General features: G+C 34.0%; 2 protein-coding genes across 2 annotated transcripts; both read right to left on the bottom strand.

Annotated features, from left to right (window-relative positions):
* Positions 1-4,494: 4,494 nt before the first annotated feature.
* On the bottom strand, positions 4,495-7,343 carry LOC128546768 (thrombospondin-2-like). Its single transcript, XM_053518073.1, has 5 exons — positions 7,279-7,343; positions 6,387-6,510; positions 5,892-6,041; positions 5,117-5,287; positions 4,495-4,646 (listed from the first exon to the last, which is right to left on the bottom strand). Exons 3-5 carry the CDS (start codon positions 6,034-6,036, stop codon positions 4,495-4,497), a joined length of 468 nt encoding a protein of 155 aa, XP_053374048.1. The 5' UTR covers positions 6,037-6,041; positions 6,387-6,510; positions 7,279-7,343.
* A 7,153-nt stretch (positions 7,344-14,496) lies between these two features.
* On the bottom strand, positions 14,497-22,480 carry LOC128546556 (BTB/POZ domain-containing protein KCTD7-like). Its single transcript, XM_053517304.1, has 2 exons — positions 22,359-22,480; positions 14,497-16,305 (listed from the first exon to the last, which is right to left on the bottom strand). Exons 1-2 carry the CDS (start codon positions 22,371-22,373, stop codon positions 15,568-15,570), a joined length of 753 nt encoding a protein of 250 aa, XP_053373279.1. The 5' UTR covers positions 22,374-22,480; the 3' UTR covers positions 14,497-15,567.
* Between the last annotated feature and the right edge of the window lie 3,572 nt (positions 22,481-26,052).

Below are 26,052 nucleotides of genomic sequence, written 5' to 3'. Positions count from 1 at the left end.
AATTTTAATTTGTATTATGTGTACGTTGCTTGCAAAGCACGAGCGCATGTTGGTATTCAAATACTAACCTACTATAGTTTGATTTTGACGTTTGAGAGTTCAGTTTCTAGAATCGTCTGCCAATTAGGGAAACCGGCATGATTTACTTTGCCTTTTTAAGGTAAGAACCACTATCGTACTGAATAACATTTACCTAAATAACGGACCGTTCCATTATTAAAAGTACAGAAATACCGCTGACCTCAAAATCCAACTATAGACTAAGTCAGGTTAGTATTTGGTTACCAACCTGTGCTCGTGGGCTTTTCAGGTTGATACGCTGAATAACAACCCTATAAAAACAAGCAAATTCGATGAATTGGTATCCCCCGCCGAAAGGGTTTGTGGTGAGGAATGGCAAAAAGATATATCTGGCAAAAAGTTAAGGATGTTAATAAGAAGCAAATAATTTCATTAGTCAAAATCAATTTAACAGAAAACAAATGTTTAATTAAAGAGTACATAATAAATGTATGATACTTTGATCCTGACTAAAGAATTTAATTTGAATGGGATATGCTTACTGTAATAAGCTTAGCTTTTAAAATTAAATGCAGTTAATTGAAATGTGAGCTTGAAGTTTAACTGGAACGAAATGTTGTCTTTGAGTGGTTTGGCACCAGGTGTTGCTGTTTAACATGTACATTTGAACTTAAAAGAGCAGATGTCCTTGAGAGAACACAGGTAAGATATCTTGAACATGGCTGAGGGCAAGGTTTGTGCAGTCACAACTTAACATGTTGAAGGTTTGAACATTTAAAAAAAAAAAAAAAAAAGGAATGGAAATATATATATCTATATATAGATATATGTATATATTTATTTTTTTTAGGGGGTGGGGGTGCAGGGGAACGGGAGAGGAAACAAAATTTCACATGTTGATTATAAATATTGATTGAAAATTAAAAATGAAAAAAAAAAAGGTAAAAGGGTGAAGTTGGAGTGGGGGGGGGGGGGGGGGGGGCAGAGGATGCATGATCAGTGGTGGGCATGACTGGATGGAGAAGTGAGGTGGGGGAATGGTACAACTTGGAAGGTTTGAAAAAAATCTAAAATAAGAAATGAAAAAAAAAAATTTTTTTTGGGGAGGGGGGTTGGGAGGGGGAGGGGGTGTGACCAAGGCAAGTGGGTGACCAGGTGTGGGTGCGCAACTTCACATGTTTATAATAAATGTTCACAGAAAAGAATGAAAGAAATTTAATGAAATTCTGCCAAATGGTAAGTTTGTTATGTACAAATATGTGGATTTTTAGACAATTAAAGGGCAGTAACTCTGAAGTTACAAAGAGAAATCCTTACAAAATTGTCTGTGCACAACCACATTATAGTGCTCTAAATTCTGTTAAAGTTTCATAGTTCTAGGTCAAATATGTCAAAAGTTATGATGCAGAAATTGGCATATCTATAGATCTATAGTACCCTATATAGTTAACACTAGAAACTTCTAAGGGCCATAACTCTGGTGTTACTTGGGCAATCTGTCTGAAACTTGATGGGCCCCATAACCTTATAGTGGTGAACATGTATATGAAGTTTGTTTGAAAAAAATCTAAAATAAGGAATGATTTTTTTTTTCGGGGGGGGGGGGGGGGGGGAGTGTCAGGGGATAAGGGGGGAGGTGTGTGATCAAGGTAAGGGGGTGACCAGGTGTGAGTACACAACTTCACATGTTTACAATAAATGTTCATGGAAAAGAATGAAAAAAATTTAATGAAATTCTACCAAATGGTAAGTTTGTTATGTACAAATATGTGGATTTTTATACAATTAAAGGGCAATAACTCTTAATTTACAAATAAATCCAAATGAAATTGTGTGTACACAACCACATTATGGTGATCTAAATTCTGTTTAAGTTTCATAGTTCTAGGTCAAATATATCAAAAGTTATGATGCAGAAATTGCCATATTTATAGTACCCTATGTAGTTAACACTAGAAACTTCTAAGGGCCATAACTCTGGTGTTACTTGGGCAATCTGACTGAAACCTGACGGGCCGCAAGAACTCATTGTGGTGAACATTTATATGAAGTTTTAAATAAATATTCCCAACCATTTCCTAGATATGGCTCCGGACGGACGGACGGACGGACGGACGGAAAGACGGAAGGACGGACGGACGGACGGACGGACGGAAAGACGGACGGAAGGACGGACGGACGGACGGACGGACAACGCCAAAACTATATCCCTCCGACTTTCGTCGGGGGATAACAAAGGAGCTATAAGGTAAAGTAAAGTTAATTGTGCTTATGTTATTTCATTACATTTTAAAGTTTTACCAAACAATGTCGCGAAGTCCAGTAAAACGTACTCCATGCGTCTAATCAACATCAATAAGCTTTGTACTGCCAGCATCAGCAAGCGAAAGTCTTGTAATATTATACATAATTTTAAAAACATCAATTCAATTAAACATGTTATAAAATTATAGTTTTCATTTTACTGGCACACTGACTTCAAGTGCGGATAGATGTTTTACAGCCTCTACATGTCACTTAAAGACTGCTGCTGTGATCGTTAATGAAATCCAACAAAAGGTCATGTAAATACAGCGCCACAAAGCTAGCTAAATTTTGTTTTACGCACACTTTTACAAATTGTACTTGTTTTGTAATATAATGTTATTAATCAAGCAATCTCATATTGGCCTTGTTATTTGTCCAAGAGTTGTCGTATTGGCCCAAGGCCGCGGACAAATAACTAAGCCAGTATGAAATCGCTTGATTAATAATAATATCATTACAATTCAACTTTCGACAGTTTGAGTTACCTTATGGCAGATATGCACGTTCAGGTGAAAAAATTTGGCAAGTTGTTTAGACTTATTTTTGAAAGTATAATCATGATTTTAGTCAGTAAAACAGAATGAGTTGTATGTGGGTACTTGAGAATCATTCCGAGAGATATTGTTGATGCAATATAATCAGCAGTTACCATTTTTTAGCATTCCTATTTATTTTCATTAGTGTGTATCTTATCATTTGAACTGTGATAAAAACTGCGTTTTAGGCTGCAGGCAACGAGACACAAAATTGTACATTGTATGTGTTGATCAAGATAATACAACCAATCAAGCACATAATATATATCCCCATGCCTCGTTTAATTTATATCCGAAATTGTTTGCAGTTTACAATAATTGAACTGACACTCGTGTTTATTCATCCACTTTCCAGCCTGTGAATTGTTATTAATTTATCATTGCACAAATAGTCCACACTATCAAAACGTCTGTTAAAGATAAGTCTCATCCTTTTAATATAATCCGTGTTTCGCCTAATTTCGAAAATTGTCAGAATTTCTGACCGGAAACACATGTTTGTACACAATAACGAATAAGCAAAAGTATCGTTGTAATCTATAAAGACGTACACCGTACGTCCGCTCAGTAATACTTGGTTATTACATGAACATGTTAGATGATATTTTTGTCCAAAACGTGAAAAAATATTGTAATGTATAACTTTGGTGTAAAACAAAATGGCGTTATTTAAAAATCTAACGGGCGTGACTTCTCCGTATTGACCTCTCCTTTGAACCAATCAAAATGATTGAATTCCGTATTGGCCCTGTTTTTATTTGTATTGGCCCTGTTTTTCTCATATTGGCCCAGTCATGTTTTGTATTAGCTCTACATGTTTCATATGATGTGTGCAATTGATCTAATACCGTGTGTAATATTGTAAAGTTGAGTAATGATGTCGTTTATTTCCAGGTGATTATCCCCATTGAACATAGGTCTAATTTAACCTTAATATAACAATTTTAAATTATTTTGAATTATTACAAACAAGTGCATTTAACTTTTAAGTTGATTATGCATAAAGCGGAACTGCAAAGTATTAAGTATATTGGTTTGATTCATATTTCTCAGATTGAAGTTCATTTTAAGTTTGAGGGGCTAGTTGTTTGTTACTTGGCTCTACATGTAAAGTAATTTAAGGTATCCCCCGATCCCCCAAACAAGGATAAAACCAAACAGGGAATGCCACGCCTTCCCAAAACGAAACTCATATCACTCAGAAGTACAATCTGCCAACACAGACACACTGGCATACAAAGCAAACACACGAGGACAAAACGAACAAATAAAATAACACAGTGGGACACCGCCATGGAACGGTAGGTGGCAAAAACACCATTACGCATCCAACCTCACCCTTATCTCTATCATGTTCCAAAGACACGGGATTGTGTAAATAAACGTAATCCCTGCCAGGTGAATAATCTAACACATGCAATCGAAACAAAAAGGCATGGCATGTAAAACACAAAATTTATTTCACAAATATGAAAAGCAAACCTTTAAGAACCAAAACATGTTTTCAATGATTCATGAACACTTTATCTAGGTAATTGTATCTAACAACAAAAAATTCTGAAAAATCCAACACGTGTGTTTAATCTTGGAAACGGGCACAAAGTGATTCATATGTGCATATTCAATATCCTTAATCTAAACAGACCCCTCCATACTTAGGTCTTGGGCAGTCACACGTTGTCTTATGCCTGTAATGACTGCAGTCGTAACCCCAAACACGTATATAGTCATAATCGGTACTGCAGTCGGAATATGGTCTATCGTAACACCATTTACCATTTTCTGTAAATCAAAATTAAACCATAAAGAATTATATGTGTATTTGCTAAATAGCAGGTCTGATCGTTCGTTAATTATAGTCATCACCAAAATTATATTTTAATCATTTTATATCACGGAAATCTGTGGCGCAGTGGTTTGCAAGCTGGAACACTGTTAGCGATCAGGTCAGATTCCAGGTCATGACTAATATCACGACTAGTGAATACGTACAGTTCGGAGTGATTAACTTAAACTGGTTTGCTGGCTTAGACTAGATACTGTGGAGGTAAATATATCTCTTGCCGTTGGCTCGACGGGAAATAAATTGTTCTATGTATTCTTGGTGGGGCCTTTCGTCGCCTACCTATGCTAAATAAAAGATTTGTAAGACGACAATACAGTGACTATTTTATTAAAAGAACTCTATATTGATATATCAAGTAAATACACATAGCTGCACCCGTTTTTAGCCCGTATAAACAAAAAATTACCTGGACAGTGTTTTACAGAACAGTCAATGGTTTCAACAGATGATCCAACACAGGTCTGATTACCGACAAAGCTGAAACGCCGGTTACAAACTCTTGATCTAGTCATTGTTCCAGTGTTACATGTTTTAGAGCAGCTACTCCAAGGTTGCCACGAGTTCCATCCAACATGACCTGAATGATTTACAGTTAGTGAATATAAATTGAAACAGATCACTGTTGGTTGATTACCACATGGTGACACATAAACTAATTTCTATAAACTATGTGGTATCAACAAAGCATATAGCCATTTATATGGCAAACGCAAAGCGTCTATTTATCTATCGATATCCTGCAATCCTGAATTTATATAAAGACTACTATGCGCTTTCAACCCGGCACACAGCGAGTTTCATTTATTTTGTAAAATGTAAATATTTTATATACATAACTAATCCAAAGGCGACAAGACGCCGTCTACCTAATACAAATATAGACGCTCTGTTTGAATGAGAACAAAGCACATCATTCCTTCAACAGGGGTATTAAAATGGCTTTATAAATTTAAGTTACAGTACCTGACTACATGAGTAAAGTAAACGAGAGCTTGTATGAGTAAAGTTAGCGAGAGCTTGTATAACGGTTCTTGGGAAGTTTTCGGAGCATGGTCCTTATACTCAGCTATGGCTATATTACTTTGCTGCACTTCAACATCGGACATTAAATGTACGTGAAATTAGCTTAAGCTTACCTTGAATAAATCATAAAAGTGTAATTCGTAAAAACAATGTCTTACCACAAGTCACACAGGATTTCGGACATGCTTTTATTACAGACGGCTCTTTGCATGCATCAGTGTTAAATTTACCAAGTGTAGTACACAACGAAGGGTCTGTATCGGTACATGGAGCTCCAGGAGACATCGATTTTAGACGGAACATTTGTCCTAAAAAGGAGAAAATTGTAAAAAAAGACGTCCAATAAAATCGATTCTGGTGATTAAAAGTAAGTAAATAACTAAATGATAAATTGACGCCATTTATACGTACATAAATGTGTTGTTTCATTTACTTGTTTCGAGAAAAAATACCTCACACATATAAAGAAAAAAGAGGGTCATGAGGTGGACGAGTTTTATACATAAGTCATATACGTCAAAACACACTGTTGCTAATATATGTCATCGCGTCGATGAATTCATTCCATTTCATAGCCAGCTGAATCTCTGTTTGTTTACTAATTTCTATTTTGCTTTGTTTTGTCGCTCTTTCTATATATAAAAGCGAATAACCTGATGAATTATGACTACACGCATTCAAATTACAATGGTCCGTCTTACAACACACGGAACAAATATTTCCTTCTGTACTCCTCCCTATTAATGTCGTTGAGCTAATTGGATGTATGTCGCATTCCTGAAAAGATAGTTATGATAACATAATCAAAGATACACATAGAATGAAAGTCAGTTGTATTAATAATATTCAAGTCTTGTCACAGATCGCAAAATAGGAGAGATTGTGATTGCACTCATACTTTCAGGCGTTTTAAAAACATGGACACATTTTGCATACATTTTTGATCAGTAACCAAGGGAGTAAATATACCAATGACGTAAGACATAATAGACTAATTGTAACAAAATCAGTCATGTAAACTCCTAGCTTTTGTTTTGTACAAATCGAGGATTTCATTAGGTAGATCTGTTTGGACCAAATATATTTTTCAACCAACAAAGCCAATTGCCAAGAATTATTGCGTTGAATTTCATACTTTATACTCCGATGATCACTTTTGTTGTAAAGGACGCGGTGTCTATTGTAATTCATTACATGAGCCGCGCCATGAGAAAACCAACATAGTGGCTTTGCGACCAGCATGGATCCAGACCAGCCTGCGCATCCGCATTCGCAAAGCCACTTTGTTGGTTTTCCCATGTTTTAAATACATACGCTGGGTTTGAGTATCTAATGTATAACCGAAAGTAATAACCTTTTTTTGATTTCCGAAATGATTCAAAGATAATTTTAATTTGTTGTTGTTATGAGAGGAAGAAGTTTTATGATGTTTAAGGTTCTATATATAATCCACTCAAAAGCGAACATAAATAATATGTAACAAATAACTTCCAACTAGCCGTATTTGGAGACACCATGATGGCGATCGGGTTACCCGCAATTTACCTTTTCGCTAACACATCCGAATCTGTATTTTGTTTTCTGAAATGTTGTGATCTTTTCTGAGAAGCATACCTGAAATGCGAGAAATAATTTTAATAAAAAACAACATCTCCAATGTTGTTGTTTATGTTTTAGTCATCAGAGTCGCACAATTATAGAGACTGGATTTAGTTTTAACTGGCGTACTCCGTCAAATTATTATTACGTTAACAGGTCTATACGTTATACGTCTTTTTGCCCCGCCCCCGAGTCAATGCCACGTTTTATCAATGATTACTTACCGGCTCCTTTGTTTGGAAGATGTCTATAATTAACTTTTACACCACTTAAAAGGTCTATAATAATTACCAGACTTGCCTTAATTCTATTATTTACAATACAGTAGAAGCATGAGAAGTCCGTGCATATCAATAAAAAGCAATACCTTATGCAAATGTGTGCACCTGAGTGACTACGTAAATAAGACTATCACCTGTTTCAAATAAGGTATGTTTTAGATATAAATTTTCGATCTGTCGGAGTTTTAAATAGAAAATATTTTGAAAACCGACTTTGCGGTAAATTTCTAACATTTAAATTATGTTTACGATATGTCCTGGATGTTGAAACGATCCTACTCAGTATAAGAAATGATAATGACGAACGATAAAATCGCAAAATATACAAACACAATAAACTTCACCCAAGTTCGTTATAAATCCAATGATGATAGTCGTAACGATTTACATGAAACTTGTATTATAGAAAATATCTAATTTTACTTTTTACTGGATATAATTTATAACGTTTCCAGGGTTCGCTGAAAAAAATATGAGCCTACAGTTGAAACTTTTTTTTAAAGACAGAAAGTTTATAAGTAGTGGAGATGGGTGGGAGAGTTGAGAAAATCATTCCTCGTTTTCTAAAATATGTCCACGAGTTTCCTTAATATCGTTAATTCATATATAATGTTGCCATTTTCATGCTTATAGACATTATTATATATGTTGAATTTTACAGAGTCTTGTCGGTCCTGTGCCTGTCAGTTTCCTGGATTCTAAACTAGAATTAATTTTGCCTCCACGAGTAAATGACAATTTTTCAACGTGAATCAAATGCGGATGACGAACGATTGTAAACGTGATTATAATAATTAAAATCAACCATGTATAAGAACCTAAGGCCTATAACTACAGACCTCTTATGACGAATATTTAAGCTTTCATTTTATTATACCTAACATAAAGTATTTATTAATTTTGTTGGGTTTAACTTCGCACCGACACAATTATCGGTCATATGGCGACTTTCCAGCTTTGATGGTGGAGGAAGACCCCAGGTGCCCCTCCGTGCATTATTTCGTCACGAGCGGACACCTGGGAAGTACCACCGACCTTCCGTAAGCCAGCTGGATGGCTTCCTCACATGAAGATTTCAACGCCCCGAGTGAGGCTCGAACCCACATCGTAAGGGGCAAGTGATTTGAAGTCAGCGACCTTAACCACTCGGCCACGGAGGCCCCGTACCTCACACAAATGTTCAATGCATTTACCATTAGTATATCATATTCCCCAGTGATTTCATATCTCATGCGCAAAATCGTTATTTTCAATTTCTGCGCATGTAATATGATCCATAATTTCATATCACATGCGCAACAGCGCTATTTCGTTTTTCTGCGCATGTGATATCATTTTTTTCATATCTATCGTTGAGATACTTTCGCATTGATTAAAAGATTTTCAGACGAGGCGCTAAATATATATACTTTAGGATTAAATTACCTTCTCTGGTGTTCATGCATGTGTGAACCCGGCCGATTTTTCTTTTTTAATGATTTGTTCTATGTGCCAAAAATTTCGAAAACAACTTTTTATCAAATATTGAATCGAGACTATCATCACCAGATTGGAAACGACCTAACTAAGAAAATGAGTGGTACACTTATATGTTTCGTTTAGAAATAAGAGAGTTATCGCCTTTAGTCGAATGTTACTGCGTCGATTTCAGCATTGACGCGGTGTTGAAATATGCAAGTGAATATAAGGGTCAGCGATATGTAAACGCCTTTAGTCGAATGTTACTGCGTCGATTTCAGCATTGACGCGGTGTTGAAATATGCAAGTGAATATAAGGGTCAGCGATATGTAAACGCCTTTAGTCGAATGTTACTGCGTCGATTTCTGCATTGACGCGGTGTTGAAATATGCAAGTGAATATAAGGGTCAGCGATATGTAAACGCCTTTAGTCGAATGTTACTGCGTCGATTTCTGCATTGACGCGGTGTTGAAATATGCAAGTGAATATAAGGGTCAGCGATATGTAAACGTCTCGACTAAATCTATCAAAAAAGTCTTATCACACAGCAAAGTCGCCACAATTTCTGAGTGCTAAAAGTAAAGACTGTTTATTTTTTTTGTCTTCATTATTTGGTTAGTAATTACATTTTAATGTTAAAGCGACTAATCCACACATCGTGGTATGAAATCTTAAAATATCCAACTTTTCCTATATAAGTATACGAGTATTCACCCTTATGGCGCGTATTTGAAGTTATAAAAAATTTAATGTATTCTTCCTCGGATTCTGTTGAAAATCGTTGTTTTTCTAATAAATATAAAATAAAAGCATTTGTCTACGATTTCTGATAAGAGTTTCCCAGTTTATAATAAAACGGAATTCCGTTCAGCGAGCACCCCGCAAACATAACGTGTTAGTGAGAAAAAAATACAGATATGTAGAGTAATGTGGCAAAATGACGCGTAATGTAGCAAAACAGGGCCTAATGTATAAATAATTTTAATACTAGAGTTAAAATACTTGCACAATGACATGTTTTGTTGCTTATAAAACATTTTCTCTAATGAGTTATGATTATTGTTAGTTAATGGTAAAACACATTATCTAGGTAGCATTCAAAGCTAGGTTTTGATGCCCTGTACAGCTATCAAAGCGTAATGCCGATCAGTAAGGCTAGTGGAGACGTAATGTATGTATGTATGAAATTTATACCAGAGCTAAAATACTTGCAGAGTGGCATGGTGTATTGCATAAAAACATTTTCTTTCATAAATTAATGAGAAATATTATTTTTATCTATGGTAAACCGCATTATATAGATAGCATTCACAGCGAAGTCCGGCGTATTGATGATGAAAGCCTAGTATATATAGGCGTAATATTGATTGTAAATAGATTTTGTTAAGATACAAACACTTCCAAAATGAATCTGATGAATAACATTTTATTGGAAATGGAATAATGAGTAATGATTTTATGGAATATGAAAGGAATAAATGAGGATAAATATGCAAATTAATTAATTATTTTGGGTTGGCAGAGTTGATGTTTGGTTCAGCCCTTTCCGTATCAAGGCGTGTTGGGTATTGTTCGCAATATTCAAGAATGGGTTTTTCATAATCATAAGCATCTCCTGGGATGGTTTTATGAAATATTTTCATTTTAAGATATCTTAAATAATGCAGTGTTTCTTCTGGTTTAAAATAGAATCTAAAAATGTGCGACAACTTTTCATAGTAATCAAGATATCTTGAAAGTACGGGTAGATGCGTAATGATGCAAAATGAGAGGAATATTCGAGGTTTTTCTTATGGTAGATTCAACAGTTATCTGATTTATTTTTTTTAATTAAATCCTATGATTCTAACAAATAGTTTGTTACAATTTACAGCAACAGCCTTATTAAAGATTAAGTATTTAGCAGACTGCAAAATTTGAAAAAAAAAAAAAAAAAAAAAAAAAAAAAAAAAAAAAAAAAATACGCCATAGGAGTCATTAAACGAAATGTTTTCATGTATTTCCATAATTCCATGTATATATCGTTTTGTTTGTTTGGGAAAGTCACCGAGTGCATATTATCTACATAAAGTGATAACTGCCTTACATAGTTTATGATTTGAAACTTACTTTGTAAGTTGTGTACGGATCCAAATATTTAATACTTTTAGATATTGATTAGATCATTAGCTCGCACGCTAGGCATTTGGCGTGGCATTCTTTTCTGTACGATCTGCGTGGAAATTGCACGTGTACTTCCTCAACCCATAATCACACATCACAATGTTCTATATTGTTTAGATATGAATAGTTTGTATATTCCAATAAAACAAATAATCACAATGCACGATTTTTAGCAAATGCAAAGCTGCGTATATTTATTTAGAATAAAGAATATATAACTAAATGTATCGTAAAAAGGCATTTATATTGATAATATTAACCCAAAAGCAATCAGTCAAACACATTTTAAAATCTGAGTATTTTCTTCGACCAGTGACATTGTTGGATTAAAGATACCTTTCATGTTGATCAGCGTCAGTAGTAGCGCCATGCGATCCTAACTGAAATTGAAATCGGTCCTTTGATATGTTGTTTTAAGCAGACGCAAATTTTACGATTAAAGACGACACATGTGACATTACACGGTAGTTGACTAAAGAAGACACGTGTGATATACACGGTAGTAGCAGGTTACTGTCCCCTCTCTTGATTATGATCATCACGGATTGCGAAATCATTTTGATTTGATCAAATGTAAGAACGATTTTGTAAATAAAAGTGGGAACCGCGGTATCTTTGAAAATATAAAGTCAGTAAATGGCATTTGACTTAATACTTACAATAAATTGATATTGATTTTTTAATTGATCGCGAATGTCTTTGTATTCTTTCATAATATAATTATTCCTGAAAAAAAGGGTAAGAATTTATATAAATATAAGAAAAACAAATGTCTAAATATAAGAAAAACATTGACGTTCCTTTTATCAAATTGATGCAAACTAATTGATGCATGAAAGAAAGAAAATGACCTAAAAAGAGTAATAACGGGCATAATATATAAAGAGAGCATGACTTTTGAAAATATCTATGCCTGGTTTTTAGGCTACAAATTTAGTGCTATATAATATTTTTCCTTCCATTATAAATATCAATATCTAAGAGAGAGAGAGAGAGAGAGAGAGAGAGAGAGGGTGGGGGGTTGTAAACTGCGATTTTCATGGGATTGCCAGTTATGTTCATTAAGGTGATACTGCTTGTTTGATTATAGTTTATGCTTACGTTTTCATCTGCTTATAGTTATACCCGTTGCATTTTATGTGATACATGTCATATGGTAGTGCAGAATTCAAGTTTCGGTCGGACATATAGGTGTTAAATGCTGTTTCTTTGACTTTTCTGGTTGTTGTTTTGACATTTCTCTTGCTGATTCTTGATGATTTCTTTACTTTTGCAGTTATCATATTTGTGTGCAGTTTGATAATTATGCTATGAAATATCTGTGTAATTGTAAATTCTTGCTTTTTCGTCTTTCTTTAAAGTAGTCTCTTGTACCATATAATTATCTGGTTTGAACTTCATTGACCAGTCCTTTTTCTATGCTTCTAGGGAATTCATTTTGCAGAATTTGTGTAACAAGTTAGGATTTCCGCATAAGACACACAATGGTGTTATATGCAAATAATCTAATAACTGTTACTTTTAACTGAGTCGTTTAATGGTTAAGGTAAATCAGGAAGAGTCAGGGGTCTATTGCTGAAGCTTGAGGAACTGTATTAAGTACAGGTAGAGTGCATGAGGATAGACATTAACAACGACACTTTGGGATATGTCTTTTAGTAATGACTTTGTACTCTTTGATGCTAATGAATGGGCTACCAGTGGCGTTTATGTATTCTGTTATGGTGGGCAACATTTTCGAAAGCGTTAGCAAAGTGCATTGCCATAATTGTCAGTTTGGTGGCCATTTTCTAGATTCTCGAAGACCTCTTGTGTAACAGATATACCTTTTATTTCACAGGTAAACTCTGAACTGAATCAATATCGGTTATGACTGAACAGATCACTTCTGTCAAAGTAGGACGTGGTGGTAGAAACTAAAATATGTTCCGTCATTTCGTAGGCGATACATGCCAAGGATACAGGCCTATAGCTGCTAGCCTCGGATTTTGGCTTACTGCTCACTGCTTCGAATTTTAAATAAATGACGAACACATACGAGAAATTCGTTTACGCGATATATTTACATGTGAAATACATAAGACATTAATGAAAAAGTATTGATCGGAACAACAGAAATGCCGGTATTGTTTCACGGCATAATTTATATTTTAAGGATATGAGTATTTTCGAAGAAAAGTCACACAATTTTCCAGCTATGATCATATGACATTCAAGTTATCCAGACTCGTTTGCGTGTAATTTTTTGAAGTCGAACCTAAGAATCAAAACTGTATTTTTGCTATTCATTATCATTAGTTTTTTCGGTATCTATTTATCTGAGACACTGCTGGTCTCCTAATTTATTTGTCTTGCATTTTGGGGTGTTTTTTTGGGTTGGTCTTATTAAAGGCACTGACCTCCAGATTGGGCTAAAATCTTTCTTCAAATTAAAGTTTGGTCATATTATGACCTTTAGAACATGAACATTTGTTTCTAAAATATTTCAAAATATCCAAATTAAGAGAAAAAGTGACTGTTACGGAAATCGAACCTCGGACCGCCGCAGCATTAAAGACATTTTCACCGTGTAACAAACGCTTTTCGATTTTCATCGTAAAAAGTAGTAAAACAGTAAATTCTTATGTTATTCCGTAACATAAAGTTTGTCAGTAATTAAGCTTTAAAGCCTTCTTAAGACATACAGCATTTGTTTCAAGATATCTAAAAAGACAAAAAAAAAAACTGTTGTTTTTGTGTGTGTGTGTTGTCGAACGATCTACAGGCAAGTCGCTTTAAATCTTAACCCTTAACGGAAGAAATAAGTCAGACTTGCTTGGAGATTTTTTGTACCCTTATAAATCCTATGACTGATAAAACTAAAGGATTAATCATATTAGAAACTGAAAATTACATGTCTATTCATGTGACCTCGTCTAAAATCTCATTAAATGGAATGTATTAATAACTAGATGGGAAAACTTTTGAGAATTAATCAAAAAGGCCGTTTTCTAAATGTTGGCAGCCCTAGCATAGCTGTGAGGTTTCATAAATTTCGCTACATGTTATATTTGTGTTTCAAACATACTTACATGTAAGTGTATACTTACATGTAAATGTATAATAATTATATTATGTAAATATAACAAAAATAATTCAAGTCTGAATATCATGTCACGATTTCTAGTTTATATCTGAAACTTTAAATTACATTTCGTGATATTTCATGTATATGAAGTTAATTTAAACAATGCCAATTCTAGACAGAAAATAATTACAAACTTGTCCCTGCAGTTATTATTTTTAATTCAGCAAGGAACCTGATATTTTGCTATACACAAGGACATATCGCCATTGAAAAAATATAGAAATATTCTCTATCAAAAGGTCAAATCGTAGACTAAACTTAACTCAAGCGATACATTTTATCTGATTAAATGAAACCTGCACACTCAGATTGTTTGTCTTTTGTCTAAGTATAGGACAGTTTTCAAACCACTAAGTAGGTCGAAACTAGCCAAACATAATTTTAGAACAAATTAAACTCTGTGCGAGATATAACAATCCGTCCCGATCAGGTGGAAGCCTCAATGCTATCATGACTATCTTGTTAATCAACTTGTACAACAAAACAATCTTTCTATGTAGTTCTTGTAAAAAGATAAAAACCAATAAAGGAAAAGAATATGACTTAACTGTCATAACGTTTTTATCATTCTCGTTTCTCTTTCAAATCTGTGATCCTTAACCGGTACAGAACATTTTAATACATCTTAAGATTTTCGCCCAGAGACTCTATGCTGTATGACACCAGTGACGCGATGTCAATATTGCTGTTTGTTTTTTTTTAAATAATCAAACACGATTTTTCGCTTTAGAATATATTTAATTCACCAATTATTATCGTTGACTTATCTATGTGTCTATGTGTTTTAGCTAATATAGTTTGTAGTTTTAGAGGTGTGATGTAACAGAAGAGAATGGATGTTTTTACAGAGAGATTCTTACGATCACGCACCATTAACACATCATTTTACATTATACATATGCGCAATCCTTGGATGATAGATAACTAGCTACTACTATAAGTCAAAAGGGTATGATGTAAACCTAATCAGACATTCCTAACACTGTTTTGCATTTCATAGAAATAGTAAGACTGGTCGATACGATATATATCATTTATAAGGAAATGTCCTATATCGAAAGATCCTAAATAATCCACTATGATTTTTTTCCACACACATAAAACAAATTGTGAGAAAACGTTACAAGTTTACACCTTTTCATAGTATACTCTATTTGAAAGCACATAAAATGCTAGAAACGAACGCATGCTCGATGTGAACTTTTCATGGCATTTTCCAATGTGCAGCCCGGTCTTTCCATGGTTTATTTCGTAGAACTATTGCATGACAAACGCTATTTCCGCACCATTTGCACTGCAGTCGAAGGGAAAAGCCATAATAACAAAACGTTCCGAAACCTAGTTCGCACAGGTCATGTGTCAGACACCTCGTTAATTCTTCGTGTACTTCGTCTTTATACCATGCTACATTTTTGATGCCTGTACCAAATAGTATGCAAGTAGGTGGAATTTGATTATGATGCAAATATCTTTCCCCATCTCTTTCTTCAAAATACGCACAATTGTTTGTAGAGGTAAATGCAAAATGTTTGTCTTCTGAAGGGTGAAAGTTTTTGTTGAAATATGTTACAGCATATTGTTTCAGCTTTCTGAACTGTTCTTTGTCTAGTTTCTCTTTCAAATATGTGATCCTTTTCCGGTACAGAACATTCTGATACATCATAAGACTTTCGCCCAGAGATTCTATACCAAAATATGCTGCACATTCGAAGACCTCTAACGCCCTTTCTTTAGGTGGAATTGAGCCATGCCGTAGATAATTCAAAATATTTTCAAAGACATTGCCGTCATAGTCGATGAAATATCGCCCATGTCTGTCCCTTGAAATCTGATGACGTCCGCTAAACATGGCGGCCAACATACTATTTTCTTCTTTTCTCAATGTACTAAGCAGCGTTGTAAGTAACTTGCCACCAACATTCAGTTCTACTACCTCTGGAAACTAAATGAAAACAGAAGAACAGAAAAAATGTCATATAAGTATTATCAAGTCACAAAGCTTTCATTTCTTATCTTTACATCGGCTGTAAATACAGTAATGACCTATACATGAATACGTACGGTTATAGTGATGAATCTGGACACGGATTATATTGTACTTGACAGTAGATCTGGCTTTAAAAATTGAGATTATTCCAGTTTTCGTAGTCTAAAACGAGTTGTTTATATGCTGGAAAAGCTTATTAGCGCAACAAATTTCAACAGTTAAGACATTCGACTGCTAAACAGGTTAACTTAATGCTGTAGTACTCAAATCTACTTAACGGGCTTAAAGGTTCTATGTCAGTTTGTTTAACGTCTTTTTCAACAATTTTTCAGTCATAAACGACGGTGTCTACTTGTAGCAGTGAGTACAATGCACAACTTTATAATACTGCCTCACTGGAATATCACGCCGTAGACACGTGACATGATATCCCATCTATTCACATTATACTGACACCAGGCTGACCAGTCGTAGCACTATCCTCTTAATACTAAGCGTCAATCGATGAAGCTACTAGTTCAATATTTACGTCTTTGGTATGACGCGGGCAGGAATCCATCGAAACCACAACCTTCCGCACTTCGAAATAAAAAATGTTCCCATGAAAAACTCTTTTGAACTATATATGATTTCACAGTTTCCATGGCAACCATTCATTTTTGGAAAATACGCCCATATAAAGGATAATCAGTCATATCTTGTTCAGTTTTGGTGATAAAACAATAAAAATGGTGTCAAAATGGAGCTAAGACATTGGCCTTTGAACAGCAACATTTTTCTGTTAATTAACTAATTTGCATATTCATGAATATTACTGAGAATGTTACAAAATGACAAAATTTTATTAGTAAATGATATTTTAAGTTTAAATGTACCAAACAATTTTGATCTGTTCTGAAGGTTCTCAGTGTTTTCTTAAATAGTATTTTGTAACACTGATGGTAACTTTTTTACTCCAAAATAGGTATGTTTAGCTAATTTGCATAAAATTAACCAAAACCACAACCAACATCTCAGGAAACAAGATACCACTAAAATTTAATAAAATGATATAATTAAATGTTATCAATGAAATAACAATTATGTGAGCTGTATTGTTTGAAAATGAAGTTTGATCACCTTTTTGAGGGATAATCAGTATGTAACATACTTTACACATGTTACGTTACCATTTCAATAACCTTGTTTTGTTACATAAATTATTTAGAAAATATAGATTAGACAGTTTTGATCTGGTTTTTATGTCTCTTAGTGTTTTATAAAATAGTATTTTATTACTGTGAAGCTAAATATTTTTTCTACATTAGGTATTTTAGCAAATTTGCATAAATTAATCTATACTGAAATAGACATCTCTGAAAACAAGATATAAATAAAACTGAACAACATGATGAACTAAACTGTGATCAATAAACTTGTGTTATTTGAGCTAAAGCACATGAAAATATAATGTAAATACTTATATGAAGGAAGAACTTGTTTGTAACATACTTTACACTTGTTACGTTACCATTCCAGTAATATTATTTTCTAAAAAATTAATAGATGAATATTTAGTTATCAAGTTATCAAATACTTTTACAAAATAGTACAGCTCCATACTTCCCAAGCGATGAGATATTTTCCATAACGGCGCTTTAAAATACGCTACCACTTATTGAAGCTGTATTTAGAAATATGAAGGAAGAAATCAGATTCATTGTTTTCAATATTATGATATCATGGATTTGTTAATACTTAAAGTATTAATTCTAACATTCTGTGTTGGACTGTTATATCGATCGTATATTTATATACTGTACAATTGTATATGGCGAGCCAGACAAATGAAGAATTGAACAAGCGGTACGGACTAATTATAGATAACATAAAAACCACACACACTAGTTTTCAAATGGATTATTAGAGAAACAAGGTTTCTAAAATCAATTTTACTGTGTAAAAAACATTGATGTCTTTTCGATTTTGATAATAAATTGTGTGTGTGTGTTTTTTCATGATCTATACATAGCTTATTTTTAGTAATGTTATATGGTTACTAACACTAGTCGAGACCGATGATATTGTAATGATGTACTTTCTTGATAGATAAATCGTCATTTGTCCGCCGTGGAGAAACAAATGAATTCGAAGATTTCGCTTATGTTGAATGTGATCAAATCAATTTAACAAATCTTCTGACGCAATATTCAATACTGTTTTTATTTCTCTGACATATTTACATTATATCAAAAGAAAAGATATTCCATTACGGCAAAAGTCCTTATAAAAAGGTGCATTATTGTCTAAAATGAAAAGAAAAGTAGTTGAATGAAATCGACTATGTGGATCATAAAGCAAATAAATGGAGCTATATTCTAACTGAAAATATTGGCGTAAATCATGATCATGCCTAAATGCGGTTCAAACACGATCATTTAAACGTGTTTTGTAAAATATACAGAACAGCTCACGCGGAAAACCCATTCTACTCGATCCTCGGAGGATGGTCAAAACGAGGACCTAGGCTCCAACACGAAGATTCTTCGAGTCAGTTAGTTTCCGTCGAGGAATTTCGCTGTCTGACTCAAAGTCTTTATGCCAAGTCACTCGAAGAAAATCCTCGGAGTGACTCGAGATAAAACCCAATTAGCGGAATACACAACTGTATTGGTTTCTTTTGTTCCCGAGTTACTTGACGACATTTCTACGAGTGACTCCGGGACGAAAAAATAATTACCTATACAACTTTAATTGGGTCTTTGAATACCTTCGATGACAGATTTCAGATTACATGGAGCAAGAAAATTATATTTTACGTAGTGATACGCGGGAAAAAACAAAACAAAGTAATTGATGAATAATTATAACAGTCTCTTTCTGTTTCACATTTTTTTCTGTTCACTTACAACATTTTAATACTTTTTGAGTGGAAACGGCAGCTGGAAAGTTTGTTTAGTTTTATATAATTCTTAAATATAATCCATTGTACACACTTTTTCTCTTATTTAAAGAGCATAGTCAGAAAGTAGTTTAATATCATAATTATAATTTAACTTTTTAGCGGGTGTTATTATAAAGTTTATCTAGTTATGAACTATGCCTAATTTAGTGCATTTTCCATAATTTTATTTGTAAATTTAAGTCGCAAAGTCAGAAATTATTTCAATATCAATATTTAACTTTTTTTTAACGGCGGTCATTTGAAAGTGTATTTGATATTATATGACATAATTTAATCCATTTTACATCAATATGCTGCTAAATCTAATTCTTATGAGTGGTCAGAAACTATTTCAATATCAAAATTCACAAATTTTAAACAGTAACAAGAGCTGTCACTAATGGTGACAAATGCCCCCTCAGCACATTGACCTTTGACCTGGTGACCCCAAAGTCAGTAGGGGTGGTGTACTCAATAAGTACTATCAGCATGTGAAGTTTAAAGGTCCTGGGTGAAGTGGTTCGCATGTAAAGTGCCTTCATGCAAAAAGTTGATGTTGGCCCCTGTGACCTTTGACCTGGTGACCCCAAAGTCAGTAGGGGTGGTGTACTCAATAAGTACTATCAGCATGTAAAGATTGAAGGTCCAGGGTGAAGTGGTTTGCGAGTAAAATGCCTTCATGCAAAAAGTTAATGTTGGCCCCTGTGACCTTGACCTTTGACCTTGTGACCCCAAAGTCAGTAAGAGTAGTGCACTAAATGTGTACTATCGGCATGTGAAGTGTGAAGGTCCTGGGTGCAGTGGTTCGCGAGTAAAGTGCCTTCATGCAAAAAGTTAACGTTACCCCCTGTGACCTTGACCTTTAACCTGGTGACCCTAAAGTCAGTAGAGGTAGTATACTCAATAAGTCCTATCAGCATGTGAAGTTTGAAGGTCCTAGGTGCAGTGGTTCGCGAGTAAAGTGCCTTCATACAAAAAGTTAACGTTGTGACTAACGAACTAACTAACGAACGAACGAACAAACGAACAGACGGACAGTTGAAAACTAATATGCCTCCCTTCGGGGGCATAAAAATAACAAGCTAATTATATAGAAATTCCATCAAGGCAAGGGAATACTGCCTCGGAGTTTCGTGAATTTTTCTCGCGTCACTCGAAATGACCGATTAATTGTTTATTACAGACTTGGAGTCGCTCGGAGTGGCCATACAATACAGGAAATCATTATAGTGTTACCTGTTTAATTCGACTCGGAGTTCCGTCAAGGAATTTCTCGGAGTGACTCGACGAAATTCCGCTAAAGTAATAAACCTATAAAAATCGGTACTCCGAGTCAGAATAAGGCAGTACTCGGAGGAATTCCTCGCTTGCAAGACTTTTCCTTCGACGTAAAAAAGGAAAGTAGGGTTTCCGCTTGAGCTGATCTGTATAATATAACTGGTTTTGAAACAAAGATCAAATGCACTCGAAAATTAGTCTAAAATGATTTTCCTCTCTTATATATGCTTAACAGACGTTGAATATATACATCAAAACGGCGAAATTCCGTCAACATTTTTTGTTGGGTGTAATCTGTATCTATGCATGAAATCTCACAGTACTGGGGTAATCTCGAGATTAACTTGTGCGTATTTCAGGGCGCAAGAACGCAAGAAACATTTCTTGTATGCTCTAGTTTACAATGGGATAGACTAGGCTAATTCACAGATGTTTAGAAAACTCATTTAATGAATCACCAAGCGGTATTAATCCTATAAAGATATCCACACAGCAAATGGATGTGACGTACATGTACCTACCCTTGTATATTATAAGAAATATGTGATAAACAGTATGCATAGGAGGCACCGCTCCCAACACATGTAATAAATTATGGACATGAGTTCAGTTGCGTGATAATAAACAAAACACGAGTGTGTAGCACAAGTGATTTATCTATTCTCATCCGAAAAGCTGTCAGTATTTCAATCACTGATAAGATATCGAAACACAGTTATTGTTCACACTTACTATTACTACATACATTAGCATTCGGTCCAAAGGCTTATAGAATTTACACCCCAGGTTGGAAAGCAAATAATTCGGGAATAGAATACATGTAATCAAATAAAACAATGCAGATATTTTGTAATTTGACCTAACTTATGCATGATGTTACATTGTTGACGCCTTATTTTCATGACTTCAATGCTGAATCGTGCCGGTGTAGGAGAATAATGGTCACTAATTCAAAACTTTTTTGTTTTGTTTTGTATAAGATCGACAACTTCAGGGATTATTTACGCATCTTCAGAGAACACCACATTTTCATTCATCTACTTTTTATGGAAGTTCTATCACAAGTTAATGAAAAATGGAAAGAAATTGAATTGGTCGTCTGCAATCCTAAAATGACACATATATACTCTTGTCCTCACATAAAACCCCTACTTACAGTTTCGATTTGCAGAACTGCCAACTTTGGAATATAAATATGAAAACGGTATTATTTCAAGCAAAGTGCACTCTAGCAGAGGAAATGTGACTGTGATTAAAGCATCCGTTCTTAACGAAATTGCGCAAAAAATGGAATCTTAGGATCTATTTACTTTGGACTTCTTTCGACTACACCATTTCCTATTATGTAAGAATTGTTACGGATCGTATTAGAATTAAATTTGTTTTATTTCGTTTTTAAATATTCTTGTTATTTCTGTTTGTAAGATGACTGATTTGTTATTTCAGATAGCATTGTTTATTGCGATATTGTACATTTTCACTCCATATATTATCCAGTGCTACATGTACAAAACACTTCCCTAATCTAAAGTGTAGCAATCACCTTGTTATCCACTTTAATACATGTATCAATAATACTGACAGAGAAGATTTAATCATTTTAGTAGCATATAATCGAAAATAACTTCATCGTGAATTTTCTCCACAGATAACATAGTTGATAGAAGCACTGATAATATGTATCAATGTAAATAATTATGACCTTTTGCCTAACTTGTAATTGTGCATTCTAGAACGAGTTTACAGTATGTTTAAGCTGGTATGTGTTAACAATTTAATCAAGTTTACGAAGTAATCAAAATATTACCTCCACGACATCCATTGACGTTAGTGGAATGTTATGCAAGTGCAGGTATATCACAATAACAATAACAGGGATTATATCAGTTTTGATTAATCAAACCCGCTTAAAACTTCCTGCTTTGTGTGAGTATTTATTTATACCTGACACCGCCGTTATCGGCCAAGCTAACTTACTAATAGTTTATGCTATTTAAGAAAGTTTATATCACAATATGTCAAGTCATGTTATAAATTGTTGTACCATAATTTAGATCTTTATATCCACCGTTAAGGAAAATCAATATGTATTTTTTTCAGGTACATAATAAGTACTTATATTTAAGGACAATCTTACACATACAACATGTTGATTTAAACACGTCTGATGAACCGATTTGGTGTCGATTTGATTCACTTCAATCCAATTATCTGCGTAATATTTTGTTAAATTCCTAAATTCAATTATTTCTCATCTTTTGGGCCGTGATGGCAATTCTTCTGATACTTTCCGGGAAAAGAAACCAGGAACATTTATTATAGTAGGAATCTGGCAATGGTACAGAATGTATCGCTGCCAAAGACGATCTTGATATCTTGACTGTGATTTAGTGATACCTGCAATATTAATATTTTCTCAATGTACTGTGAATTGTGGCAAGCAAATCGACATCTACAATACAATCTGTTACTCACGAAGGAGTCTTCTTTTAACGAATCAAAATGACATGTGTTATGTCAGTTAAGGTTTACGTTCTGTGATCTTTTTAATTTCTTAAAATTTGTTATATACTAGTAATCTTTCCGGGTATGCGCATAATGTAGTTATCAAATGGTCGTGTGTAATAAATAGAACATGTTCTGATATCTTGAAAATGGAAGTATTAAAACAGGGTACTACACAATTGTTTTCAATTAGATGCTGAATAACATATCTCCGGCTGAAGTATTCGTAGATGATTACGCAGTCAAATAAAATTCCAAAAAAAATAAATATTTATCGAATATGTTATCTTGTAATTACGAGATAACAGAATTAATAGATTGATATATAAACTGTTCGTATCTCATGTATATTACAATCGGAAGTGTTATCAGATAATTGTACATTTTCTGTTTAACATGTGTATAACATTTGAATATTACTAAGTATTTCAAATAAAAAATTTACATTTCGCTGCATTCTAGTCACTGGATATGGAAAATGTAAGTTAACAATTTCTTTTTTTTCAAACCTAGGGAAGGACATCTTTCAGTCAAATGTAAAATATTTAACATCTTGAGTATACGTTTAATATCCGTCACCTAAGCGCAAAATGCGGATAAATGTTTCTTCATTTCAATGCAGTTATCCGCTTTTTGCTCAGTGGTGACGATATATCAATTACAGTAAACTACGGTAGGATCTATTTTGAGGCACAAATATGATGCTATGCTTTGCTAGCGGATTAACACAGTAGTGTATAAGTCAATTATGTTTTGGGGACATTGCATAATAATATTAAAAATATGAAAAAATGTAGAACAATAATATCTTCTATCTAAAATAGTTGTATAACACAATAAGACCAAACCAAAATGATTACTTGGTCAACGGATTTCCCGCTCCAAATATTCTTTTTTGAAAATCAGCTTCCGCTCACTTCAATTTTTGCAGGCTGATTTCAAAATTTCAGAGCGTGCCCTTTTTTCACTGTATAGGGGCATTTTTCACTGTGCAGCGACAGGGATTTATACAATTTGATACTTTAAATCATAATTATCCATTAAAACACCAGGGAGAACATGTTTCAGCCTCTGTATTTGTCTCAACAATTGCACCAGTATGCAAGATTTGACAGCCAATATGACAGTTAGATTGTGTATATAAATTTGGGAATGGTCATTACGAACAGTTTTCGTCAAAATGAACATCAACATCTCATTATTTATAACAGTCATCAAAAATAGTCTGTTTGTGCATTTTAGGACAAATATAGTAAGGGCAATGGAACTACATGCATGTGTTTGTGTAATACAATGTGACATTTGTAAAATACATGCTTTTGAGTTTATATAGGATACGCATATTCACACTACTCCAAACGTTATGTAGAGCCAAAGGCATAAATATTTTATGTTTGCCCTGTTGTCTACCCTCATAACTTGTAAGAAATAAAGTATTGTTGACATAATTTTGCTTTGGTGGCATAAAATCAAATTGAAAAGTATGGCGTGCATGAGAATTTGAAGTACTTTACTTTTGCAAAAGAATTTTTAAGATAGCGTGTACAGAAGTACTTGCTGTTTTTTCCACATATTGGCGTAGCAAATTAAATTGGGACCATAATAAATAAGGTTTATTGCTCCTATCAGCTATGTAAAATGAACAGAATTTTTCAGCGGAGAAGGGGTACGCACATGGAGCTTAATCAGAGCAAAAGAATCCCAAAGAGCTTACAAACTGTCATTAAAAGCTTACTTTTTATCATTTTCAATTCGTTTATTGTTATGACTTGCAGCATCGAACGTATGTCTTTCCGTTTCTGCCAAAGTTAAATGTTAAAACAAAGAGAAATAAAACCGTAAAATTAGTCATTGAATTACAAGTGAACTGGGCCATCAGCGGTTGATGGATTTCCTGGCATCTGGCGAAAATGCATCATGGGTACCTACTGTTGAGATGATTGCAGTGTTGTTTCCTTTTTACCAACACCGCCCCGATCCCTTTCTCTCGTCCCCATTTTTGTATCTTGCCTAAAATTAAAATACATACTTGTTTTATTTTGGAAGCAACGTGTCTGATATATTTTCTATTACAGTTTCTTTCTGTTATGGGCTACTCTGTGATGTAAGGTTCTGACTGTGTTTGCTGAGCACTGTGCTTCCGGGAAATTTACGCTTCCTTTTTCATTTTTGGAATAAGGACAAACCTCATATATTTTCTCGTACATAATCTTGAGTGTCAATCTGAATACCTTAATGTCAGTTTAAGCTGTTTCTGCTCGTAATTTATTACTTGGTTTTCGTTATACATAACTTTTACATTATAGTATATAAAATATCTCCTCTGTATTTACAAAAAAAGTCCACTTTTAAATATTACATGCACAAGGTGAACTTTTTGAAACTGTCCTGCGTTAAACATTGAAAACCCTATACTGGAACTACACATAGCTTTTTGAAAGCTCTTCCTCAAGTAAAGGGAAATTTATTTTACAACATTCTTATTTCGTCAGAATGATCTTACCCATATTACCGTTTTTTAAAGTTATTTTACAATACATGTTGGGTAATTATATCGATCACGCTCCAATAATCGTAATCATGTTATGCAGCTAAAAACATGGCAGTTCACGTAATGTACAGAAAAACATATTTTCTAACAGTAAATGGTATACGATTCAACTGTTTTTGAGACCCGTATGAAATGCATATTCCTCACCATAAAACATGTTTTTGTTCATTATTTATAGTAAGATAAATATTCAGCAGACGTGATATGACCTTATACAGTTTCAATAACAGAAAAAAGTATCTAGGGCATTATTGTGACCTTCACTGTTTTCATGCAAAATAACGCATAAATGGTCACCTCTTTTAAAAAATCTTGCATGTTAAACCTTTCATGCTGTGATATTTATCTTCCGTCAATCAGTAAATCATTAAGCATCATGATAAAATACGTATAATTATCAGTGGTATGATTTAAATATGCCAGACATATAGCTTTCACAGACTTC

This window comes from Mercenaria mercenaria, chromosome 11 (assembly GCF_021730395.1).
Source record: "Mercenaria mercenaria strain notata chromosome 11, MADL_Memer_1, whole genome shotgun sequence".
NCBI lineage: Eukaryota > Metazoa > Mollusca > Bivalvia > Venerida > Veneridae > Mercenaria > Mercenaria mercenaria.
This window is presented reverse-complemented; position numbering and strand designations above follow the sequence as displayed.